At 42.2% G+C, this 27,598-nt stretch overlaps 2 protein-coding genes across 2 annotated transcripts in view; both read right to left on the reverse strand.

Annotated features, from left to right (window-relative positions):
* Window positions 1-899: 899 nt before the first annotated feature.
* On the reverse strand, window positions 900-12,365 carry LOC124264329 (A-agglutinin anchorage subunit-like). The gene is made up of 10 exons (XM_046699085.1): window positions 12,217-12,365; window positions 10,696-10,992; window positions 9,530-9,663; window positions 8,586-8,676; window positions 8,280-8,398; window positions 6,065-6,152; window positions 5,813-5,946; window positions 4,318-4,711; window positions 3,163-3,383; window positions 900-1,768 (listed from the first exon to the last, which is right to left on the reverse strand). Exons 1-10 carry the CDS (start codon window positions 12,363-12,365, stop codon window positions 1,683-1,685), a joined length of 1,713 nt encoding a protein of 570 aa, XP_046555041.1. The 3' UTR covers window positions 900-1,682.
* Window positions 12,362-27,598, reverse strand: part of LOC124264330 — a 30,437-nt gene continuing 15,200 nt past the window's right edge. The window contains exons 2-7 of the mRNA XM_046699087.1: window positions 19,053-19,187; window positions 18,176-18,312; window positions 17,419-17,506; window positions 15,912-16,045; window positions 14,199-14,283; window positions 12,362-12,452 (exon numbers count right to left, since the gene is read on the reverse strand). Of these exons, the coding sequence (XP_046555043.1) occupies window positions 12,362-12,452; window positions 14,199-14,283; window positions 15,912-16,045; window positions 17,419-17,506; window positions 18,176-18,312; window positions 19,053-19,060 (543 nt within the window). The 5' untranslated portion in view covers window positions 19,061-19,187. The remainder of the gene's footprint in view (window positions 12,453-14,198; window positions 14,284-15,911; window positions 16,046-17,418; window positions 17,507-18,175; window positions 18,313-19,052; window positions 19,188-27,598) is intronic.

The following is a 27,598-nucleotide window of genomic DNA, read 5'->3' on the forward strand; positions in this document are numbered from 1 at the left end:
TCCATTTACTGGATATTGAAATCTGAAAGGTAATCAAATATAATAATATAACAATAATACAAGTAAACAATTCAGGCAATTAAGTCATGGAAAATATATAATAAGCATGTATATCCCTTACTTAATATCTCATTTTAAAAATGAAGATCGCTGTGTGGAGCTTTAACTGACGTACGTTGGTGACGTCACTATTGTTTGTGATTGACAGCAATGTACAAAAGGGTTGAATATCTTTTAATTTGAGCTCGTAATACGATCAAATCACAAACAGGTGTCTGAAATATTTCTCGATTAGGAAGTACAAAACATCAAATCACTTCTTTCAGCATACATGTACATGTATTTACGTCTTTTTACATAATTCCAAGGCACCTAGTGTGTAATTTTTTGTACATCAGTTCATATACCTTCTTTAACTATCACACACAATTTCGCTTCTTGACAAAAAACATGGCACTACTAAACAAACATGTTTAGCTCACATTCCACATCAATATCGGAATCAGATCGCAAAATCGGCGCTAAGAACAACAGATTGTTCAAATGAAAATTCAGCATAATTTTAGTTTGGCGGACCCATGAAAAGTGTCACCGACAATATTCATCCACAAAAATATTTTGCTGAACATGTTTGTTATTTCGACCTCTTCAAGCTTTCCGTATAGATAAAACATTGCCCAAATGAAAATAACGTGGATTATTGTATTATAAGCAAGACGGACCCTTGACTCTACCAGGGTGCCGTTGTACAAAACAACCTTAGCGCTGAGACTACCTTAAGTCTATGTTAAGGTATGGGAGTTACGGTCACCTTAGCACTAAGATCGCTTTGTACAACGGCACCCAGGACTCTTGTTAACCCATGCTCTATAACTACAGCGTTCAACTGTCTTCGGCAATTTGGAGTGAGTGAGCATGGGACTTTTCTTTCACACACGATATTTTTCGGTCATTGTTTGAAACAATGCACATTAGTATCCACCCTCGATAATTTCCAGGGTATATGATCCGATAAATCTTCACTAATAACCTGGATGCATCTACGGCTCGGCCCGATAATTGTATTACCTCCATTTGCTGGCTCTTTATCTAATCAGGTGTCTACGCTGGGAAGTTGAGCGTACCAATCATAAGGCTTCTATCATAACTCACTTCCGCTTCTTGTATCTAACCGATTAAACTTGGCAAAACATTTGTTGCAGAGATACCCTGAAAGAGGTAGGAGTTCTTGCATATATTTCAGACCTGCCAATTTGTCTGTATGATTTCTTCCTTAAATCTGAGTCGAACAGCGAGCAAACCTTCGCGGTTGCCATCTTTGTTGACACTGAAAAGCTTGGTTGTAACGGCTTACCTGATAGGCTACTGTGAGAAGTCAGAGCCAGCAAAGGGAGGTAATACAATCATTGTACTATTTGAGATTTATCGGAACGTAAACTCTGGAGAGTATTTAAATCAGTATAAGAGTAAAACCACAATGTGCTATTTTCAAATTTAAAACATTTCAAATCATACTGATCCAAATCAAATAAATTTCAAAAAAGTGTGTAGAATTTTGTGAATCATCCAAGATGTAAACGAAATATGTTGACCATAAACGAGGGACGTATTTTTGTTTGGCGTGGGGCTGAAAACTGCTGAATATTTTTTTCCTGAGTGTCCACTGTTTTCAGGTCCTAGTTTTACAGTCTACCCATTATCAGGAATGACGTCATCAGCGTTACGAAGAGCATAGTTGCTGTCGTCTCTCGAGTTGAAGCTCCGGATGCTGTGAAAGAGAAAATAAGGCATGATTTAACAGTTGGGTGTAAGATAATGTTGTTTTACGCCGAACTATTTAAGCCGTATCACGGTGACATGTAAATAATTGGGCTTTGACAAGACATACCTGTGGTTAATGTCATGAACATCGAAACGTGGTCACCCTGGGTATCCGTCACACACAATATATACTCATGGAAACAAATAAGGGAACACATAAAATTAAGAAACCTAGAAAAGAATAAAGGAAAACTTGTTCTTTCATGTGTTCTCTTATTCGTTTCCATGAGTATATATTGTGGTCATGTACGTAGCACCGCGTGTGGTCGACCTTATCCGCCAGAGATATTCATGTAGTCCAAATATGACAATTAACAGGTGTAACATGCAGCTGTTCAAAATGTGTTGATATCCTTTCTGACAATAAACGGGTTGGGCGTGCACTGTTCAGGTATGTTGATATCCTTTCTCTGATAACAAATGGGTGGAACATGCACTATTGAAATATGGTGATGTCCTTTCTGACAATAAACAGCATGGACAACGTATGTTGATATCCTTTCTGGATAGCGTGCACTATTCAACAATAGTGACATCCTACCTGGTAACATAGGGGTCAAGCATGCACTCTTCAAGTATGTCGATATCCTTTCTGGCAATAAACAGTCGGGACATGGACAAGATTTGTTGATATCCTTTCTGGCAAAAAACGGGTGGAACATGCACTGTTCAGGTATGCTGATATCCTCTCTGACAATATACGGATAGAGCATGCACTGTTCAGGCATACTGATATCCTCTCTCTCACAATAAACGGGTGGAACACGCATTGTTCAGGTATGCTGATATCCTTTATGACAATAGACAGGTGGAACATGCACTGTTCAGCCATGTTGATATCCTTTCTGACAATAAACGGATGGAACATGCATTGTTCAGGTATGCTGATATCCTTTCTGACAATAGACAGGTGGAACATGCACTGTTCACGTATGTTGATATTCTTTGTGACAACAGACAGGTGGAACTTGCACTGTTCAGGTATGCTGATATTCTTTCTGACAATAGACGGGTGGGGCATGCACTCTTCAAGTATGTAGATATCCTTTCTGACAATAAACGGGTAGAACATGCATTGTTGAAGTATGTTGACATCCTTTCTGATAATAAACGGGTGGGACATGCACTGATAACAAAAAGGCGGATCATGCTCAATCCAGGAATATTGATATCCTTTCTGACAATAAACGGATGAAGCGTGCACAGGGTATGTTGGTGTCCTTTCATAGTACAACCGATCGGAGCATGCGCTGTTGAAGGATGTTGATATCCTTTGTGTCCATGCAGTAGGAAGTTCATGCAGTCAGGACTGTGATTCCGCCCTCGGTAATCCCTACCCACCTCGTGTACACGTAATGTTAAAGTATCGTCTATGGGTGTTGCTGGACAGCGCCCTGTAGTCCACCATCTCCTCGTGGACCTTCTGTATGTGGGGTCGGCAGTGCGGGAGGGTCCGGTCCACGTGACGTCGGACGCTGGGGGGTAGGGTCAGCAGACAGCGGGACAGTTCCTTCAGGGTGGGGCACCTGGACGTGAGGCAGGATGCCAGCCCAACGATCTCCCTGGGGACAAGTGTTAGGAGAACCATTGACTGGGGAGTGAGTGAATGGAAGTTATTTAAAGCCACACTCACTCGACTTGGGAGTGACTGAATGAATGTTATTTAACGCAATATTGACCCTATGCCGGTGATTAGTCTTCTGTTGCCCTGCCAACAGTACTAGCCCTACATCGCTACAACCTTTTAATTTTAATACTAATAACGACAGCCAACCAGTGATCGATACCATGAGCAACGTCCCTTGTCTTCAAGGTGCAACAGTAACCCTACATCGTGACAACCTTTTAATACCAATAACGAATCAAAAATATAAAATTATAAAAACAAACAAACTAATAAATACTGGGACAGACCAACCAATGATTAATATAATGAGCAACCCCCCTTGCCTTCAAGGTGCTTCATACCAGCGACCAGGTTTACCCCACCGCCCCCTGTCTCTTTGAAGGGTGAAGGCGAAATGATACGCTGCAGAGAGTGAGTGAGTGAGTGAGCCCTGTTTTACCGAAAGCACATGATACGGCCTTTTGTACAAATTCGAGTCGGGGAGGGACATCCAGAAGCGCTAGAACGACTTACGGTAATGGATACGATGATGTTCAAAGGTCAAGGTCACATACTACAACCATCCGATTCTCATTTCAACTTCTTCACGTCACACCTCAAGTACTGGGAGCCTATTTTAAAAAAAATCCTCATACTGTCATTGTCAATAGACAGAGTATAGTTTTAAGCCGCTTATAGCAACATGCAAGCGGTATCACGGCGGGGACACCCTAAATGAGAAATCGAAAGCTGGTGTTCAGCGTGACGAAGGGACATTTAACCACACGACTACCCCGACTTGAACAACGTTCCATGGATATGCTTCTCGAGCAGAGCGCTGCAACCAACTGTGAGTTGAATTCTTCATGCATCAAGCTTTGGGCACTTACACGCAGAGTCCGGAGTTATCTTCAGGCGATGTAGCGTTGTTTTTTTGTATAGAAGCGTTAATAGCTTTCATGAGGTTTAGAGTTATACAGGCTGAAATATCAGGGATGTCGATGGTTGTTTCCAATGTCGTGGCGGGAGGAGGAGTCATCGTCGTCGTCGTCGTCGTCGTCGTCGTTGTCGTAGTTGTTGATGTTGTTGTTGATGATGATGATGATGCTGTACTAGTTGATGTCGTTTCTTCCGTGGATGGAATAGTTGTAGTCAATTCAGTAGTCGTAGTGGACGGCGTAGTGGTGGTGGTCGTCGTGGAAGTAGTTGTTGTGGTAGGTGTTGTTGTAGTAGTAGTAGTAGTCGTTGTTGTTGTTGTTGTTGTTGTTGTAGTTGAGGTTGTTGCTATAAACAAGAGCTGTTTACGGATTGTCGGGACAAATGGACAATTAATATTGCCCAACTACAGAGTATTGGACAATGTTTCAGTTATTTGATGTGTAAAATTTAAAATTAAAATTAAACGTTTGTGTATCCAATATGCCCAGTTGCTCAGGTACTGGCCAAACAATTGTCATTATCATGGCAAATCTAAAATATATAAATCAAATCAGGATCCCTGCAAGGATAAGAGAAGTAACTCAGAAGAGCTAGGTCTGGCCCTAGCCTACTCGTTCAGCATTTGCCCAATAGTTATCTACGCACAGAAGTGTTGATTGTACGCCGCTTCGAGTAATATTGACGGTACAACATGGCGCTTTTAGCCTGGATTGAACAAGATATGAGGGTGTTCGTATCAACTGGGTTGTATTGAGCGCGATAACTCATCCCCATACTCAGGTTAGGAGATTATACAAGTATAGGTATGTTCCATTGACAGAACAATTTTAATCATGTATGTATGTATGTATGTATGTATGTATGTATGTATGTATGTATGTATGTATGTATGTATGTATGTATGTATGTATGTATGTATGTATGTATGTATGTATGTGTGTGTGCATGTATGTGTGTGTATGTATGTGTGTGTGTGTGTGTGGATGGATGGATGGGTTGGATGCATGTGAGTGACTATCTTTGTTTATGCATGCATGCATGTATGTGTGTGTGTATGTGTGTGTGTGTGTGTGTGTGGATGGATGGATTGGATGCATGTGAGTGACTATCTGTGTTTATGCATGCATGCATGGATGTATACATCCATGTATGTATGCGTGTGTGCAATGTATGTATGCATGCATGTGTGTTTGAGTGTGCCAATGTGTGTGTTTATGTGTCTGACTGTCTGTTATTTGGTTGTTTTGTTTGTATGTTGCCGTTGGAGTCTTCTTTTTGTGTGTGTGTCAATATTTGTCTCTGTGGTTATGTATGAATGTATGTCTTTGTGAAGGCATAACCTTGTTAAATCCTGGCATAAGAAACATGAATGCCTCTTCTTTCACTCCAAAACAAATGTAGCGTAAATATATAAGTGCAGTTTGCCTGGATTACAAGGAGACCTACTTGGTCTAGTAGTGGTTGTGCATCTGTCTTTTCGTGAAGTGAAGTTAGGCGACAAGAAGTTCAGGATGCCGTCCACTTCTTTGCAAGGGGCGACTGTAGACCTGCCCATGCAGTTCTCGAAGGCATAATATTGTCTGAAACAAGAACACGTGCACCGCTCTTGAGTAACTTTTCGGATAAATTTTTCTTCGGGGGGAGGTTAAAATGTTTGAGATTTTCTGTCTATTGTCACCGTATTTTGGGCACACTTACTTGCAGTCATCGCCCGGAGTTCCTGCTCTGCTCAGGGAGGGAAAACATCTCTCCAAAGACAACAAAGTATCGTCAAGGTTAGCGCATTCTGAAATGATAAGCATTTACTATTTTTCAAGTAACGATAACAATTAGCATCTGTCTTTCCAATCTTACAACTGTTTTACAACACCTTATGAATTATAGGGGCTGAGGTGGCGCTGCAATTTGAGGAGTTATGTCCCTTAGTCGTGCAGAATCCTGTTATTTTTTTCGAATCATTCATCAACATTGTTATACAGCGCCATACCCTAGACTAACGCTTTGCCTCTGATATATATTATAATTTTGGTAGAAGCAAATAATTCCTGTTAAATTAAAAGGAGACCCAGTGAGACGAGAGATTCAGAACCTAAGGAAGTCTGAGTTGCTTCATTTAGGGCTTTAGCATTGCAGAAAGAACCAGGGCTCAGAGTCTGTGAGGCAGGCTACGCAATATCCGCGTTCGTTCATCTGACCAAAGTGTTCAATGTCTAACATAACATACATACATACATACATACATACATACATACATACATACATACATACATACATACATACATACATACATACATACATACATACATACATACATACATACATACATACATACATACACATACATACATACATACATACATACATACATACATACATACATACATACATACATACATACATACATACATACATACATACATACATACCATACCACATACATACATACATACATACATACATACATACATACATACATACATACATACATACATACATACATACATACATACATACATACATACATACATACATACATACATACATACATACATACATACATACATACATACATACATACATACATACATACATACATACATACATACATACATACATACATACATACATACATACATACATACATACATACATACATACATACATACATACATTATTTACAGACCGCCGCCATATAGCTGGAATATTGCTGAAAGCGGCGTAAAACTAAACTCACTCACTCAATACCTTACCATAGAAGTACGACAGCCGTATCGCTATGGTTGTTTTGTACAACGAGACCCTGGACCACACCTAGACTAACGCTCAGTCTCTCAATATATATCATTTTGATTGTAACAAACAAGCCCATTTAAATTGAAAAGGAGCTCCAGGGAGACTAGAGTGGACTTGCTTTATTTAGGGTTTTAGCACTGCAGATAGGGCTTGGCAGTAACGAAAATAATGTGGTTCAGGGACTGTGAGACAGACTCGACCACACCCTCCGACTACACCCGTAGTTTAGTGGACATCGTGCCGGCCGGTCCTCGTTGCGGCATACCAGAATACGTTTACATATGGTAATTGTATTGTGCTCGGTATTAAGGGCTACATCAAGGACTGGTCTGCGGGTACGATATGTAAGTGAGGTAGTCAAGTAAACAGTGGCACTGATTCTCGGTACGCTGGCACTACATAGCCGACATGACACCTGACTAGTTCAAACACACGAAGTCACGCACACGTCTAGTTAAAGACTCAATGAGCGGAGCAACCTTAAACAAGGTATTCAACTCCATTGCGCTTCCCCCGCCCCTTGTGCAAATGTTTGTTAACATTTCTAAGATCATAAAAACATCAAGGGTTTTTCGTCTACTGCTGCAAATATTTGCAACCATTAACTACCACACTCTGGGTCACGATCCACAAAGCGTTCGTAACGTTATGAAATATCGTAACTCTATACTGCAGCATTGACTTACGAATGTTGTAGCTCTACGAACGCTTTGCGGATCGGAACCCTGGGCCCCGTTCATCAAAGCGAACGTAGCGCTAAGTTGATCGTAACTCCCATACTTTAACATAGACTTACGACAGTCGTATCTCCATACTTTAACATAGACTTACGACAGTCGTATCTCCCATACTTTAACATAGACTTACGACAGTCGTATCTCCCATACTTTAACATAGACTTACGACAGTCGTAACTCCCATACTTTAACATAGACTTACGACAGTCGTAACTCCCATACTTTAACATAGCCTTACGACAGTCGTAACTCCCATACTTTAACATAGACTTACGACAGTCGTAGCTCTAAGTTGATCGTAACTCCCATACTTTAACATAGACTTACGACAGTCGTAGCTCTACGAACGCTTTGTGGATCGGGACCCTGGTCACTTAACTTACCATTAATGCAAACATTTGCAACAAAGCCTTCCACTTCTGATCTGAGCAGCTTGTTAAACATGGATGTACCTAGCGCGCAGTTCAAATTCTTCACACAGGCTGTGGCATTGCTGTGCGACCTGGAAGTGAAGTATTAAATGAGATGATTATTTTATTCCCGAGTCAACGATATGGCTCACAGGGGTATGAGGTATGTAGAGTTTCTGACATTAACAGACAACGCAGTGAGTGAGTGAGTGAGTGGGTTTTTTACTGTATATTTCCCCCTGCTCTGTACTGTCGGATATTGCAGGTTACCATACTCACTGACAGAACTGCGACCAGCTGTTGCCGTTGAAGCTCTCGTACAGGACGGCATCGTGGCAACTAGGGATGCCGTTCATGACATTCGCGCAATCTGGGGGAAAAAAGTGTCCAAACATTCATCCATAAGTCGGTTTAAATGAGTGAACGAGAAACAAAGGACTCTCCAAAACAGAAACATTTCCACGACTGTCGTAAACATTATTGTACAAAAATAGGGGTCACTTTGCTTGTCATCTTCCGGGGCAAGGGAGCTAACTGACTGTAAACGACAATTTAACTTTTAGCAATATTCTAACAATATGTTGTGACATACAGCTGCGACAGTTGTAGCCCTTAACACCAGTCCCCTTTAGTCGCCTCTTACAAGCATGGTTTGCTGAAAACCAATTCTAACCCGGACATTCGCTGATGAAGACCAGTTCTAACCCGGATGTCCATGGGTAAAGACCAATTCTAACCCGGATGTTCATGGGTAAAGACCAATTCTAACCCGGATGTTCACGGGTGATGACCAATTCTAACCCGGATGTTCATGGGTAAAGACCAATTCTAACCCCGATGTTCACGGATGAAGAACAGTTCCAACCCCGATATCCACGGGTGAGACCAGTTCTAACCCGGATATTCACCGGTGAAGACCAGTTCCAACATCGATGTTCACGGGTAAAGACCGGTTTCTAACCCGGATGTTCACGGGTGAAGACCAGTTCTAACCCGGATGTTCACGGATGAAGACCAGTTCCAACATCGATGTTAACGGGTAAAGACCCGTTCTAACCCGGATGTTCACGGGTAAAGACCAGATCTAACCTCGATGTTCACGGGTAAAGACCGGTTCTAACCCGGATGTTCACGGGTGAAGACCAGTTCTAACCCGGATGTTCAAGGTTGAAGACCAGTTCTAACACCGATGTTCACGGGTACAATTACAGCAAGCTCCGTACCGTTATCACACAATTGCCGTATGTCCATCACCATTTCTCCCCATTGTTGTCGGAGGGGATGTTCTGGTACATCGGTACATTCGTCAATGTATTCGCTGTAACAGTCTGTTTGTTCATTGCCACGGATGACAACTCTGAAATGATAGGTTTTCATCAAATGTGTCAGTGTCATCTATAATGAGATACTATAGAAATTAAAATGAATTCCAAATTTGAGGCTAACGAATTTATGGTATGGAAACAATGGAAACATAGAATTTGGTTCCGAGTCACTCGGATGAGCGTCATTCATGACCGGCAGTGTTAAATCTTAACATTTGAGAGAGAAAATGATTTTTACGCCTCTTTTAGCAATATCTCAGTAATATCACGGCAGGGGACATTAGAAATGGGTTCAACACAATGTACCCATGTTGGGAATCGAACACAGGTCCTCGTCGTGACGAATGAACGATTTTACCACTAGGCTCCTCTACCGCCCCCTTTAACCTTTAACCCAATCCAATGTACAAACAGGATCACCCCTCACGTGTATGGGAGTTTAGCAAGTACATTGACTGGTGATGTCTTTGACGTATTGAGAGAATGATGTTTGACGCCGCATTTATGGATCTGGCAGCTGATAGATGTAGATGTTAGAGGAGAAGGCCAAATTTCAGATATATCGCAACACCGGAACGACACTAACTAGGGACTGAAAACAGAGAACTGACCATCTCCATGGATACCTGGTGCCACACATTTAGACAAGTCGGTCTAGGGTGACTAATGAGGGGGAAACAACTATTGCGATATCGATAGCGATAGTCTACCGATGCATCGACAGTTTTTCGTTTTTACCATCCATTAATTGCTGTCGGAGACTCAACAATTGCAATCCATCGATAGTTCGATGCATCGTTACAACCTTACAAGTTACACACCTTACCACCAATATAGTACTTTTAAGTGCCATTTTACAAGCTGTTGTACGCACGCACAGGCACACACAGAGACACACAGCCAGCCGGACAGACATACATACACATCATCATCATAAAACATCATTCACCACTCACTTATAAACTTTCAAATGAATGATAGCTAATTGAAACGACCAATAACACAACACGTCCCTTCTCGCCAGCCGATCACGAACTGAACCAATCAGGACGCTGCATACTTACAAACACAAATCATCAAGTTGTACCGAGTCACTTGATTGGACAACAAAGCGGAGGGTGGAGTCATACTGTCTCTGGACTTGTGATTGGCAGATCCGAGCTCGATCACACGCCTGGTCCTGGCACATCCTCTGGTTCTGCAGGTAATCATACCGGAAGAGAAAGGGGAGGAGAGCGTGGAACTGTTCACATGGCTTGTCGGGGAAGCTGTTCAAACACTTAGTGAAGTTGCGATGAGCCCTGAAATTGGAATGCAGTGGTCTAGTGTTGTCTTTTTTGTTCACAACAGTGATGCCCACTCTTTAAAGAATACTGTAACATGTGAAGATCCGGGTTAGAATTGGATTTGAGCAAGATTGTAGTAAGAGGCGACTAACGGAATCGGGTGGTCCGGCTCGCTGACTTGGTTGACACATGTCATCGTATTCTATTTGCGTAGATCGATGCTCATGATGTTGATCACTGGATTATTCACAGACGTATATCTGGAATATTGTTGAATGTGGCGTTAACTTACCAACCAACCAACAAACAAGAATACTATGTCACAGAACGTATTAAAATCTGCATTGGGACATTTGTTCTCTAACGTTGATGTGTCTCCATTTTAATAGATACTATTTGCATAAAATATCATCTACACCGATGTCTTGCGAAATCAATCACTCAGTAGTATGCAGATTGTAGAAGATATTTTAGGCAAATAGATACGAAAACGATAAAAAATGACGACAAGGTACATCGAGCCTGTATGTGTTTCTGTACAATACAGTGTCATAATACCAGTGTAGCGGTACACAAGTTAGTGTAAGTAGGTAGGTATTACATCATAGGATATAAACAATACCATCACGGCTTTCTAGGATGGTGGGATTAACGGATAGCATTACAGATGGGTAGTAACAGAGAAGAATGGAGTCGTAACTGGATTGTATAAAATCATGATAAGACGGTATAAGGTCGGTGTCTGCACATGCGCAGACCTTTAGGTTTCAAACTAGGCACATGAGGCAGACTTTTTTAGTCCTTTGATGTTCACCGATCTGGCTAGCTATTCTCGAAACGCTCGTAGCCCTAAGAACTTCTTAAGCCCATTCTTAACACATTAGCTACGATCAGAGTTAAGAATTAATGAGGGAAAACAACTATTGCGATATCGATAGTCTACCGATGCATCGACAGTTTTTCGTTTTACCATCCATTAATTGCTGTCGGAGACTCAACAATTGCAATCCATCGATAGTTCGATGCATCGTTACAACCTTTACAAGTTACACCTTACCACCAATATAGTACTTTTAAGTGCCATTTTACAAGCTGTTGTACGTACGCACGCACAGACACACACAGAGACACACAGCCAGCCGGACAGACATACATACACATCATCATCATAAAACATCATTCACCACTCACTTATAAACTTTCAAATGAATGATAGCTAATTGAAACGACCAATAACACAACACGTCCCTTCTCGCCAGCCGATCACGAACTGAACCAATCAGGACGCTGCATACTTACAAACACAAATCATCAAGTTGTACCGAGTCACTTGATTGGACAACAAAGCGGAGGGTGGAGTCATACTGTCTCTGGACTTGTGATTGGCAGATCCGAGCTCGATCACACGCCTGGTCCTGGCACATCCTCTTGGTTCTGCAGGTAATCATACCGGAAGAGAAAGGAGGAGAGCGTGGAACTGTTCACATGGCTTGTCGGGGAAGCTGTTCAAACACTTAGTGAAGTTGCGATGAGCCCTGAAATTGAATGCAGTGGTCTAGTGTTGTCTTTTGTTCACAACAGTGATGCCCACTCTTTAAAGAATACTGTAACATGTGAAGATCCGGGTTAGAATTGGATGTTAGCAAGATTGTAGTAAGAGGCGACTAACGGAATCGGGTGGTCAGGCTCGCTGACTTGGTTGACACATGTCATCGTATTCTATTTGCGTAGATCGATGCTCATGGTGTTGATCACTGGATTATTCACAGACGTATATCTGGAATATTGCTGAATGTGGCGTTAACTTACCAACCAACAAACAAACAAGAATACTATGTCACAGAACGTATTAAAATCTGCATTGGGACATTTGTTCTCTAACGTTGATGTGTCTCCATTTTAATAGATACTATTTGCATAAAATATCATCTACACCGATGTCTTGCGAAATCAATCACTCAGTAGTATGTAGATTGTAGAAGATATTTTAGGCAAATAGATACGAAAACGATAAAAAATGACGACAAGGTACATCGAGCCTGTATGTGTTTCTGTACAATACAGTGTCATAATACCAGTGTAGCGGTACACAAGTTAGTGTAAGTAGGTATGTATTACATCATAGGATATAAACAATACCATCACGGCTTTCTAGGATGGTGGGATTAACGGATAGCATTACAGATGGGTAGTAACAGAGAAGAATGGAGTCGTAACTGGATTGTATAAAATCATGATAAGACGGTATAAGGTCGGTGTCTGCACATGCGCAGACCTTTAGGTTTCAAACTAGGCACATGAGGCAGACTTTTTTAGTCCTTTGATGTTCACCGATCTGGCTAGCTATTCTCGAAACGCTCGTAGCCCTAAGAACTTCTTAAGCCCATTCTAACACATTAGCTACGATCAGAGTTAAGAATTCTTAGGGCTACGAACGTTTCGAGAATAAGGGCCCAGGTATTGATACTGATTGGCTTAAAGATGATATTTCTTGATTGACTACTTAACTTAGTGAATACTGATCAATCAGGTTTCACTTATACGGTGGGTATTCACCTACATCGAACCGTGTTCAAAATGACTCTTTTCACTTAATAATACGAATTTAAAAAGCGTTCACTGGAATACTACTTAAGAGAATGATAATTTGGCAGTGGAATCAATCCTAGCAATGACAGAGGTACAGCTAGAAGTTTATACCAACTGCTAGAGGTGGTAGATATGTATGTATAGGGGATTTATGTACAGACTGAACAGGAGAAAGGTGAGGTGAGGTGAAATTGGGTTTAACGTCGTGCTTGAGAATATTTCGCTCATATGACGACGTGCATGCGTGTGCATGTGTATGTGCGGCTGCTTGTACTAGCCCAGATTTAAGCTGGTTTTATAGTGCTAGCCCACTGAGATACCATGCCGCAGTGAAGCATGAATACCCCACTCAGACACATTATACTGACTCCGAGCCGACCAGTCCTTGTTGTACCCATTAATGCCGAGCGCCAGGCAGGGACCAACAAGTACCATATTTTTAACGTCTTTTGGTATGACGCGGTCGGGGATTGAACCCGCGACCTTCCGCTCTCCGGGCGGACGCTCTAACCACTACACCACGGAAGCGGTTGAACAGGAGAAAGGTCATAGCAAGGACATAGTATAGCATCAAAGCAAGATGGCATAACGTGTCAGCAGGATAGCGCAGCTTCAGCTCTTGACACTGTTAATACATCACAGCAGTGCCGTAGAGTGTGGCAACACCTGAAGATAACCTGAATCATACTTACGGGCAGACATCAGATACGTTATGGTTTTCCAAGGAAGTGTAGCATTTTTGCAATATATTCACGGTCTCGTCCAGGTTAGGACAATCTGCAAGACAAATAAAAAAACAACTTAGATCGATTTTATTAATAATACTGTTATTGAATGGCTCAACACACTTGAAGTACGCCCGTAAAGATGGATTGGCAGACATCGAACCTGCTTAATGTCACTGTCTAAGGATTGTTTTTCAAAATGTGCGGACGATAGATTCTCCTTCATGGAGAGTGGGTGAGTGAGTTTAGTTTTACGTCGCTTTTAGCAATATTCCAGCAATATCACGACGGGGGACACCAGAAATTGGCTTTACACATAGTACCCATGTGGGGAATCGAACACGGGCCTTCGGCGTGACGTGCGAACGTTTTAACCACCAGGCTACCCCACCGCCCGTCTTTCATATATCCTGTGATATCCTGAACAAAGTCTGTCAGTATTTTGTCTCTGTTTCCCATCTCCTGCCCGCCTAGAATTTTCATTCCGACGTAAAAAAATAAGAAAAAAAATTTCTTATCTCAATTTTCCCCGCCGCTATGGAAATGTATGTCCTGGTGTGATAACAAATACCCTTAGTCTTCCACACTGAAATACGGGACAGCTTCATCTGCCCTCAGCTACATTTGTTGAGTGAGTGAGTTTAGTTTTACGCCGCTCATAGCAATATTCCAGCAATGTCAAGGCTGGGAACACGAGAAATGGCGTGTACCCATGTGGGAAATTGAACCCGGTCTTCGGCGTGATGAGCGATCGCTTTAACCACGGCCCCTAACATTTCTTGGGATTGATTCCGAAGCAAAGCGATTTGATCTTCATCATAAATCAATTGTAAGACTATAACCAAGTAATCTAGATTTTAAAATTTCACAAAAGAATTTACAGTTATCGAAGAAGGTTTTTTTATTTCAATTTATGTATTTTTCTACCTGGATTGAGGTGGAGATAAGAAACACATTAAATATACGGATATTCACATATTTTCGACAATATTTTGACCTATATTAAACATATTGGGGCATATGGACTTACTTTAGCTTCCTATTGATGCAATAAAAGACTTATTATCCCTTACAACTTGCCTGAAATCGATAATGGAAACTTTGAGGCGATCAGCTTCCAAACAGAGAACACTTGCCATATATGGAATGTAAACAATTGCTCCGTACATCGAAAACTGTCGCACGCGGTGTTGTCGGTGTTAGCCGGTATGGTTTCAATTACAAGTTACGCGTATATTAGCCTAATGGTTAAAGTGTTCGCTCGTCACACCGAAGGCCTGGGTTCGATTCCGAACATGGGTACAACGTGTGAAGCCCATCTCTGGCGTCCCCCTTGATATCCCACTACCATAGAAACAAGGGCGCGATTCCAACCTATCGTGCAATTCTTACAAATGAACTGACGTTTCACGGCTGCTTTTTCATTAAGTAAGGGGCGGTTGGGTAGCCTAGTGGTTAAAGCGTTCGCTTGTCACGTAGAAGACCCGGTTCGATAAACGAGGATAAATCAAGATAAAAATAATCGGGAGGTGGGAAACACAGAAACATATCCGGACAGCTCAAGACCGACAACATTTCGTAGAACTACGTCATACGTAATCCTATGATAAACTATGCTTTGTGGATCGGGACTCAGCTTAGCTAACGTAACTCCTTGTGCTGAGGGTATACGTAGCTCACCTGTGCGACAGACGTTGTTGTAGTAGTTCCTGATGTACGGCCCGTCAAACAGAGCGTCGTAGATGTTTTCCTTGTACTCGCAGCTGTCGCCGTCAATGTCGTCGGCCAGACACTGTTTACTCTCATCGTAGGTCCTGTGAAACAAGATGGACTGATGAATAAACGTTTACTAAGATACGCAGCTTTTCAGTTATATAGGGATGGAAATAAATTCTTTGATCTTATACCTATCAGGGCCCCGTTTTGCAAATAAATGTTAGCGTTACGACAGTCGTAAGTCTGTGCTAAACTTTGAGAGTTACGACTGTCGTAAGTCTATGCTAAACTTTGAGAGTTACGACAGTCGTATTCGCTTTGTGAAACGAGGCATTGCTGTTTAGTGGTTGGTTGGTTGGTCTTTAACGCCGCACTCAGCAATATTCCAGCTATATGGCAGTGGTCTGTAAATAATCACATCTGGACCAGACAATCCAGTGACCAACAGCATGAGCATCGTTCCACACAATTGGGATACGATGACATGTGTCAACCAAGTCAACGAACCTGACCACCTAATCCCGTTAGTGGCCTCTTACGACAAGCATGGGTTACTGAAGACCAATTCTAGCCCGGATGTTCACGGGTTGCAGTGTAGCGAAACAGACTGACGTCAGAACAGCAGCTTTGGAGAAGATGAACTTCGTTTTAATGGGCCGATCATGTGATATTCTTCAATGTAGCTGGGGAATATGTGTTAGTGAAAGAACATTTATTTCTCTCATTACACTTTCAGACTTTTTAGGGCCCTCTACACCTTTTGTCAGGCCATCCACTCAAAAATGTATGTTTAAGGTATAAACGAATACAAGATATTTGTTTTGAAGCATTTTCGTGAAAAAATACCAATTTAAAAAAAGTCCAAGGTTCTCTCTACCCATCCCTGCGTCCTCCATCCTCTTCACCATCCAGCTGTTCCGAAGTAGTGATTCAAAGGAGGAGTTAAACATATTCTTGTTTTCTCATACAAATACCGTTATGTCGAACCTTGATGTCTCGAATCTACGGTTGTCTCGAAATAAAAACCTTACCCCCTGCTTATTCTTTATCTAATCATCATTATGAAGATGTGTCGAACTTCGGACAACTCGACGTTTTTACGTACAGTCCGTTTGATTTCATTTAGAGCAGCCAGGTGTGCGAGTTGCACGTGTGAAATTGAAATTTCACTACACACGCTTGTTGATTACCTGGCTGTCCTACCAGTAAGTGATCACCCCTCGTAACAAATAGCGAAAAGTGACAACAAAATAATGATCGCTTGTGAAGCAACTTTTTTTGTCGGGTGCCCGAAATTATGAGACAAATCATCAGAGTTGGTCTGTCGCTTTCACGTGACTGTGCAAAATTTGGTTTTGTTGCAATTATTAGATTTTGTGTTAGTGAGCAATTCATCGGTCTCAAATGAAATCAAAAGGACTGCAGTTCCCTTTAACATCGACACAATAGTGTTCAACTGTAAATCACTCACCTACAAAACCTGGAGGGGGCTCCCTGTTCTATGGCGTCCATATCGACCTTCTCCTTGCACGTCTTTATTTCCCTGTAATCTTGGCAGTCTGGTAGGAGACAGGAGAATTAGTCACGTGTATCCAGGCGACCAAGCTATTGGAATGAACCTAAATGTGCATTCGGCTCTCCTCGGTCACACAGAATGAAATAAATGGTTACATTCGTGACTGATACGTGTTATATCCGGAACAGGCTGAAGAGCGACTCGTGTTCCTGTCGTGGCCATTTTTGGTCTGGGTTCCGTCTTAGCAAACGGGCATAAGTAACTTGGACAACTTCCAATTTGTCTTTCCCCACATATCACATACTGATGATGATATTCAAGTCATATGGGACTTAACTTGATATACCGTATGAAAGAACACAATTAACTCTATCTCGGACATCTCTTCGTGTGCGTGTGTGTGTGTGTGTGCGTGCGCGCGCGTGTGCGCGTGTGCGTGCGTGTGTGTGTGTTTATTGTTCAACGCCGCACTTAGCAATATTCTAGCTATATGGAGGCGGTCTGTAAATAATTGTGCCTGGACCAGACAATCCTGTGACCGACATCGTGAGCATCAATCTTCGCAATTGGAATAAGATGACATGTTTAAACCAAGTCAGCGAGCCTTACCACCCGATGCCGTTAGTCGCCTCTTACGACAAGCATGTGTTGCTGAAGACCAATTCTAACCCGGATCTTCACGGGTAACGATTGGAATAGAAAAGGAACATACCATTATCACAGAACAGGTCGATCTCCCCTGTGATAGAAGTCCACCGACTCGCCTGACGTTGTTTGTCGGGGTTGTCGGGGCACACGGCGGTGTTCATCAGGTAGCAGGTGCTGATGTTGTTGTTGCGCAACATCAACCTGTAGCAGATAATGTTACGTTCATAATACTGTCAGATGAATAAGGATATTTGGGTTTGCCGACTCTTTTAGTGGTATTCCATGTGGGGTGGGAGTGTGTTAAACGTAAAAGACGGTTAAAGTGAGGATTGATTGGTCACAATGTATGACGAGGCTGGTAATATCTTACGGTTTACCTTGCCATCAACCACCATTGCTCCGGTTATTCGTAACAGAGCGGCATAAACGTGCATTCATTCTAGCAACAATATTTGACTCCTATCCGATGTAAACAATCTAAAACAAAGGAGTTGCGATTGTCCAAGCGCTCCGACTGTCTTTAGTCTTTGTACAGCATGGGCGTTACTTTGTTTTAATGCTAAGACCGCTTTGTGGATCGTGTGCTGGACACGGTAATAAGTGAAATGAGACTTACAGAAAAACTAGTTGCCCCTCTAAGACTTATGTCGAGGGGCCCGTTTCACAAAGCGATCGTAGCGCTACGACTGTCGTAATTCTATGTTAAGGTATGGGAGTTACGATCACCTTAGCGCTACGACTTTCGTAATTCTATGTTAAGGTATGGGAGTTACGATCACCTTAGCGCTACGATCGCTTTGTGAAATGGGACCCTGCAGGGCCGGCTTGCACAAAGCGATCTTAGCGCTACTACGATCGCAAGTTCCATATTCCTACCAAGACTTAAGACGGTCTTAGCGCTACAATCGCTTTGTGCAAGTAGGCGCATATCATTAACTCACGAGCACATTAGAATCTTGTCTTCAACCGTTCTTCGTTCGTCCTTTGTGTCATTCAAGATGGACTGCAGCTCCTCGATACAATCACTGGCCTTGGCAAGGTCACATCCCGCTTGTCCCGAGACAAGGGGACAACTGCTGCAAAGGGAAACAACCACAGATAAAGCTAAAGACTCAAACAGCTCGCGTGGGACTGTCCGTTATGAACATTGCTGATATATGTGACCTTCAATATTAACTCACTATAAGTAGGATATAGTTTATCCTGTCGTGGTGTAGTCATCCCTCCATTGCACATTGGCTCTCTGGTGCAACAATTGGCGGTTCAGAGTTACTTCCCTTAGGTGTGAGAGAAACCGATGAGCTAGACTAATATAATTTTGATAGCAACAAACAAACCCTATATAAATTGAAAAAGAGCCCCGGGGAGAACAGCCTGAGAAATCTAGACTTGCTTCATTTAGGGCTTAAGCATTGCAGAGATGGCTTGGCAGTAGGGAAAATAATGTTGTTTAGGGACTGTGAGACAGACAACCGATGAGCATTAAATCCCGGTTCTCTCTAATGTATCTAGTGCGCGTTGATTCCACTGGAGTGTTAGATGTCTAAAGATGCCTTACACACGCTTTCTTACCATCTCAAGATGAAACATCGTGTTATAACTACTATTCTGTTTAAAGGTGCGTAACTCCAACTTTCGATGTATGAACCCATGACACCACGGATCCACAAGCAAGATGGTCAATGTTTTTGTATGATTTTTTAAAAATTACATGAATATATAATATATACATTATAAGTTGTTCGCTGGTCACGAGGGGGGCATGGGTTGATGTACCCTCGATGTTTGTTTATCTTCCCTGAGCCCGAGGGACCATTGGACATCTAACCGAACACTTAATGTTAATTTTGAATTGTTTGAAGCACGGGTACAAATCTTTTTGTAGCCATAGCTAGATTTTGCTGACAAGAAAAACAGATTTAGAGTTATCTCCCTTCCATCGATTTGCATTCGCAAAATATCGGTAATTTCCGTACATCATACGTGATTCAATGTTATTCGAGTTAAAGAATTACTACCATGAAGTACAGAATGAGTTGCCATTGACAGCGGGGTACATTGAAAATAATATAAGAGCGCTCAGCCAATCAGAAAGCGACATTATGTGTGAGGTAAGATAAACATAAATGCTTCACAAACCTCACAAAAACAGACACAGCGTGTTACGAACTACTGTTATATGTGTTCCATATATTTCAAAAGTTTCGGAAGCATGGGGCAACATTAATGGGCTTTCTAGAGTTGCGTCCCTTAACGGGGCTAGGATTATATGATCAGTGAATAATTATTCTTAGCTGCTTTTATCACGTGATAATGGACGTTAGGGTCATTTACCAAGAGCGCACGCTGATTGACCAAATCAAGGCACACCCTAGTATCAAATTACGAGCAATGGCTGGCAAATTCTTTTGCACGTGAAACAACTTTGTAACATTTAACCAGAGGTCTTATGTAGCTAGTAATGAATACTCATTCGTTACGACAACCGAACATAGGCTCATTTGACAACTTCGTCTTAAACCCAACGGCGTCATATCCGGTGATATCCGTTTTCATCTGGCGCCACTGCGTGAGCCGCGGAAATGACAGCCACGTAAACCGATCCCTTCCGAGCGGCTGTCGGAAATAACCGATCTCCGATAATGCTTTAAGCCACACGCTGGAATCTTAAACATATGTGGCATTGTTGACATTTGGAGTGTACGTCAATTTACAAGTGGCTAAATATGTAGCAATCTACAAGCATGTTTACGTCAGTGCGTTATTGTTTCAACAGACACAGGCACCCTTCAACGCTATCAGACACGTTGCCAGGCACACACTACTAATAACACCCATCAACTCCGACATTGTTTTTCTCTTGCAAGAACCAGCACTTTAAATGTAACTGTAACTTTAAGAGATGTTAATATGTCGAAGTTGATAGATGATGTCATCTTCCTGGGCACATTCCTGGGTCATTTTCCGTGAAGATCCTGGTTAGAATTGATCTTCAGTAACCCATGCTTGTCGTAAGAGGCGACTAACGGGATCGTGTGGTCAGGCTCGCTGACTTGGTTGACACATGTCATCTGTTCCCAATTGCGTAGATCGATGCTCATGCTGTTGATCACTGGATTGTCTGGTCCAGACTCGATTATTTACAGATCGCCGCCATATAGCTGGAATATTGCTGAGTGCGGCGTAAACATAAACTCACTCACTTCAACACTGACATATTGACTATATAATATAAATGTAAATGTAAGAAAGTGTATCAATAGTAATTTTGATATTGAAGACGAGTTTCACTTTGTTTTGATTTGCCCTTTATATGTAAATGTCAGACAAAAAATATATTAAGTTATATTACTGGAAAAATCTATCTGTCTTTAAATAAATCCAGTTATTTGGTTTAAAGAATGCTAAACAGTTGGTAAATATGTGTTTACTGAATCTAATATAAGAAATTCGTATCAAAAATATTTTTGTGCATTCTCCATAATTATGCATATGCATGCTACAACCAAAATTGGCAAACCCATCCACCTGTATCCGGGAAATAATTTATGCTTTATTTAACCACCGATAAGTTGTTAAACTTCAGGTTAATATAGAATTGAATTGAATTGAATTGTCTTGTGTGTCTGTTTGCTTGTTGTTTAACGCCGTACTCAGCAATATTGCAGCTATATGGCGTCGGTCTATAAATAATCTGGACCAGACAATCCAGTGATAGACAGCATGAGCAACTGTCTACACAACAGGATACGATGACATATGCCAACCAAGTCATCAACTGTGACCACCCAATACCGGATACCTCTTACGACAAGCATGGGTTGCTGAAGACCAATTCTAACCCGGATATTCAGGAGTAGGAGTAGAGGTGATTGTGTACCAAAATATGGCTTGTGAGGTCATCGTGGATTATGTGTCCCTTAATAAACCTGGGCCCACTTGCACAGACCAATCTTCGTTACAATCAATCTTAGGGCCTTACAATCAACTTTACAATCACCGTACAATTGCCCTAATCCACTTGCACAAAGCCGATCTTAGCGCGATAGTAAGACGGCATGGATTTAATTTTTAAGACAGACTCTACAGCAACGGCATAATATTTCAAGGGAAATCACTCCCAGCTTGCATGAAAAAACTGAACCAGGCGGGAATAGTACTTTATGATATTGTCTCGATAGGTATGTGGTTCACTACGGCAAATAACGATGTTTCTGACGTTAAATCGGTTGTGCATTCTCCGTGTTGTTGAAGTGTTGAGTTGAACCACACAGTTTTATACAATATAAAAGCAGTCTCCAAAAGTAAAGCTGATTATCTGCGTGAAACAGACACTAACTTGAACGCCATTTTGTCACAGACTACAATGATCTTAGCTCTGATTCTAACTTACAATTATCTTAGCCTACAATTGCTTTGTGCAAGTGGATGGCGATTGTAGCCGAAGCCTAAGATCGCGATCTTAAGGATTTACAATAATTGTAGCGCTAAGATCGTTCTGTGCAAGTGGGCCCTGATCCCGTCGTCGACCAATACCGATTCCATAAAAACAAAAATCATTAAAACCTAAAAAACTCAATACGATGTTTAAAGGCGTGAGTGGGTGAGTCGGCGGTTCAGGGTCCACATGCACAAAGCGATCTGAGCGCTCCCATACTCTAATATACTCATGCCAATAATGGTTGTCAGCCCCTGCCAACCCTAACACACACCCCCACACACACACACACCCCCCCCCTCTCCAATTAAAAAAATTGAAAGGGGTGACAACCATTATTGGCATGAGTATATATCTTTAAAATGGTCGCGGGGCTATGATCACGTTGTTCAAGTGGATCCTGGCATGGAAATTAGCTGCGCACAGTTACGCCCCTTAGGCGTGACAGGAAACTGTAAGGTCCAATTCGAGATTCGCACTCATGTTTCAAGGTGTGTTAGCACCACTCTTGTGCTTATGTGCTTCAATTAAGTGGTAATCGTCTGAGACCCGCATCAATCCTTATATTACTTCCACATAAAGTCGACACGCTGTGGGGTGAAATGGGGTTTAACGTCGTACTTGAGAATATTTCGCTCATATGACGACGTGCATGCGTGTGTATGTGTGGCTGCTTGTACTAGCCCAGACTTAAGCTGGTTTTATAGTGCTAGCCCACTGAGATGCCATGCCGCAGTTAAGCATGAATACTAGTGGTGGTCCGATTAATTGAAATAATCGAAGATTGGTCGTAGTGACTAAACGACCAAGCAATCGATCATCATTTCTCATAATCGAACACAACCAATATCGGAACACTTGTTTTCATTAACAATATTTTTCACATGGTTGGATTTGTCTGTTACATTTTGTAAGCAATACAAGTTCTTTTAAAGTCATGATTGAATTTATCTTAAAGGCCCCAAGAAATGTATGTTCCTAACATACTAGTCATCCTTTAAATACGTGAAATTTTGCCAAAAAGCCCCAAAAGAACTACATGTTTTTTTCTTATTTTGATGTGCATTAACAAATTTCATAAATGACGCTAACCAATTATTTTCGATGATTGATCGGTTGTAATGAACCAATCGTCAATTATGAGATTTTAACCAATTCCCAACACTAAATTGAATACCCCACTCAGACACATTATACTGACTCCGAGCCGACCAGTCCTTGTTGTACCCATTAATGCCGAGCGCCAGGCAGGGACCAACAAGTACCATATTTTAACGTCTTCTGGTATGACGCGGTCGGGGATCGAACCAGCGACCTTCCGCTCTCCGAGCGGACGCTCAAACCACTGCACCAAGGAGACGGTTGGCACGCTGTCATATAACTGTAATGATGTATTAAAGAGCTTACTGAATAGTACACCCTGTCTATCACATACTTCGACTGGTTACGAAAGGTCACGAATACTACATCGTTTAACATTTTATAGCTTAAAAATTATTTTCAGCAAGCTTTGCTTGTCGTAGGAAACGGCTTAAGGGGTTAGATGGTCAACTGCGTACGCGTAGATCGAGGTTATGTTGCCAATCACTCGTTTGTCTGGTCCAGACTCGTCAATAAACATATAGCCGGGAATATCACTGTTTACGTCCATATATAACCAGCATAATGTATTTACTAGTATATCGCTAACTGACTGACTGACTGACAGAGAATGGTTTTACGCCGCTTTTAGCAATATACCAGCAATATAACGGCGGGGGACACCACAAATGGGCTTCACACAATGTACCCATATGGGGAATCGAAACCGGGTCTTCGGCGTGACGAGCGAACGCTTTACCCACTAGGCTACCCCACCGCCCTTATATCGCTACCTATTGTCACATGTGTGTGTTTACATGTGTGTGTATTTATGTTTGTGCGTGTTTTGCGTCTGTATGTGTGTTTGTGTGTTATTTATATGTGATTATGTGTGTAAGTCTTTATGTTTGTGAGTGTGTTTATGGATCCGTAAGTTCGTTTATAAGTGTGTGTTTATGTATACGTGTTTGTGCGTGTGTTTTGTATCTGCATGTACGTTTATGTGTGTATGTTTGCGTTTATAGGTGTTTGTGCGTGTTTTGTGTCTGTCTGTATGTGTGTGCGTGTGCGTGTTTTCTGTCTGTATGTGTGTGTGTCTGTTTGTTCATATGAATGTGTGTATATGTGTTTATGTGTATATATACTAGGCACATAAAGAAACTGTGCATTGTCAAAATATTATCCCAGTTGATAAGTACGAAAACAGTGTCAAAGGTACATATAAACTTTAATGGAGGGATCATGAGACCATAACAAGTCGGGAGAATTTCAGTTGAAAAGTCAATCACAATGACGTCACGAGTCCACAAGCGGGACAGGGGTCAAACGACCATGTCACAAGCTCAATAACGGGTATGTCCACCATCGGCATTGAGAACAGCAGTGCATCGACGACGCATAGAGCCTATCAAACGTGCAAGGAAGGCTTGTGGGATGTCACGCCAGTTCTCTCAAGTTCTGTTGCAAGGTCAAGGACGTTATCTGGCGGATAAGGAAGACGGCGTAGACGTCGATCCATCTCGTCCCAAACATGCTCTATCGAGGCAGTATGTCAACGTTGTGGTGTTGCAAGAAATCCATAGCAACCCTTGCCGTATGAGGGCCGGCATTGTCCTGTTGGAATGTTAACCCAGGGCCATGACGTTGCAGAAAAGGAATTGCCACAGGTCGAAGAATCTGATCCCTGTAGCCCACACCAGTTAAGTTGCCCTGAACAATCACCAAAGGAGTTCTTTGGCGTGCTGTTATTCCACCCCAAATCATCACGGAACCACCACCAAAGCGATTCCTCTCCAAGACTCAGGCCTGTGCATAACGTTCTCCCACGCGTCTATAGGCACGTTGACGTCCATCACTATGGGAAATGTTAAACCTGGACTCATCTGTAAAAACAACATTTCTCCACCAAAACAAGGGTCTGCGGACATGATTTCGGCACCACATTCGGCGAGCTTGTCGATGACGTTGTGTCAGGATAGGCCGTATGGCGGGACGTCGTGGTCTGATCCCGTGATGACGTAAACGTTGTCGAACTGTGTTGGGGTGAATACGGCGAAGTCCTGGGATGGTTCGGGCAGTCATCACTGCAGTCTGAAACCTGTGGCAAAGATGGGTCACCCTTATCCATCTGTCCTGTCTTGGCGTTGTTACACGTGGACGTCCAGAACGTGGCCGATCGATGACGTCATTTGTGTTCTGGTAGCGTCTCACCAGTGCAGAAATGGTGTTCTGGTGGCAGTGGAAATGTGCAGCCACTTGTCGTTGAGACATTCCCCCCACGGACCATCCCAATGGCCTCATGACGTTGTGCAGACGTGAGCCTTGGCATGCTATGCGTTTCAATAGCCGTTTAATTTTTTGAACGATCGCAAGGGCAGGTGTTGAGCTTTCCAAAGTGACAGTATTGTGTGGCATTCATTTGCTCTGTGTCTCTTTCCCGGAATGCACGTGCAACAACGTATTGCACGTCGCAAGGACGAACCCACTGACGTCACGGAACGTGGCACGTGCATGCATGTTGGATACATGTTACTAATCTCTGAGTTTAAATCCTTATGTGTCTACACAGGTTTGATAAATTTAGATTTTAAATTTTTGTATGCACAGTTTCTTTATGTGCCTAGTATATATATATGTGTTTGTATGTGTGTTTGTGCGTGCGTTTATGTGTTTATGTTTGTGCGTGTGTGTTTTTCTTTTGTTGTTGGTTTTTTTTTGTTTTTGTGTGTGTATTTATAAACATATGAAAGCTGAACTATTCAAAGTTAATGGGAATGAACTGACGGGATCCGTGGACTCCGAGTGCAAAGCACTAAGTTCGTGTTGGACTGTGAAAGGCAGCAAACGTTAGCTAATATTGACACAAGGGCCACACGTCGCCTCAAGTTAAGAGTCGATTTAATGAGGCAATGTTTTCAGTCAAGTTGCAAGCTGTGGATTCCTGAAGACATCCACTTGCTATTAAATTAAACATTCCCCGAGATTGCCCTTCATTTCCTTGCATCTTACGCAATGGCTGGTTCGTCGTAGCGGTAATGACTTTAAGTCAAATGAAACACTTTTAAAGTCGCATTCTGAAACGCCAACACGCTCATATAGCCTCGTGCATGCGCACGTGTGTGGCTGCATGTATGGTCCTGAATAATGGCGCTCTTTTTATGGTACTAAGGGACCGTTCATAATTTATGGCTAGGGGGGTGATGATTTATTTTTTAAATTTGGGGGGACCATTTGTTCTCGGGAGGTGGGGGTCATCAATTTTGTACACATTATTGTGTGTGGTGGGGGGCAGCAATGTTGTACATACTTTTTTTAAACTTTATGCTTAAAAATATTGGAAGGGAGGGTCATAGATTTTGTACATGACATGACGTGCAGGGGTCACTTACTTTGTACATAAATTTTAGGGGGTCATTCACATTGTACATGCTTCTCCATAAAATCATCATTCCCACCCACCTTCCACCCACCGACCCACCCCTGGCCATTAATTATGAACGGTCCCTAACCCATGCCGCAGTTAACAATCAGGATACACAACTAGGACACAGTATACTGAGTCCAACCTCCTTGTTTATCTGTGCGGGGCGCCAGGCAGGGTGACAAGAAGTGAGTGAGTGAGTTCAGTTTTACGCCATATTCCAGCAATATCACGGCGGGGCTTCACACATTGTCACCATGTGGGGAATCGAACCCGGGCCTTCGGCGTGACGAGCAACAGCTTTAACCACTAGGCTAGCCCGGTAACAACAAGTAGCATCTTTTAACGTCTTGTATGGCTCGGTCGGGGATCCAATCTTCTGCTTTCAGAGCAAACGCTCTGTCCACTATACAGGAATGTGGCCACTCGAAGAAGACGTCTTTTGATGCAAGGGAAGCACTGTTCTAAGCGACGTTAAAGCCAACTCACACACTCAATTTGAAACGGAATAAACTTGAATTAACATGTAAAAAGAAACTATAATTTGA

This window comes from Haliotis rubra, unplaced genomic scaffold (assembly GCF_003918875.1).
Source record: "Haliotis rubra isolate DU_JTF1 unplaced genomic scaffold, ASM391887v1 Scf92, whole genome shotgun sequence".
In the NCBI taxonomy this organism is placed as follows: domain Eukaryota; kingdom Metazoa; phylum Mollusca; class Gastropoda; order Lepetellida; family Haliotidae; genus Haliotis; species Haliotis rubra.

Bases quoted from the DNA above. Each gene is read 5' to 3' on its own strand.
- LOC124264329 (XM_046699085.1), bottom strand. From the start codon at position 12,365: ATGATTACCTGCAGAACCAAGAGGATGTGCCAGGACCAGGCGTGTGAT. The intron at 8,399-8,585 runs GTGAGTATGGTA...CTTCACTTCCAG, and splicing joins AGCTGGTCGCAGTTCTGTCA to GTCGCACAGCAATGCCACAG. The intron at 6,153-8,279 runs GTAAGTTAAGTG...TTATCATTTCAG, and splicing joins TGCAAATGTTTGCATTAATG to AATGCGCTAACCTTGACGAT.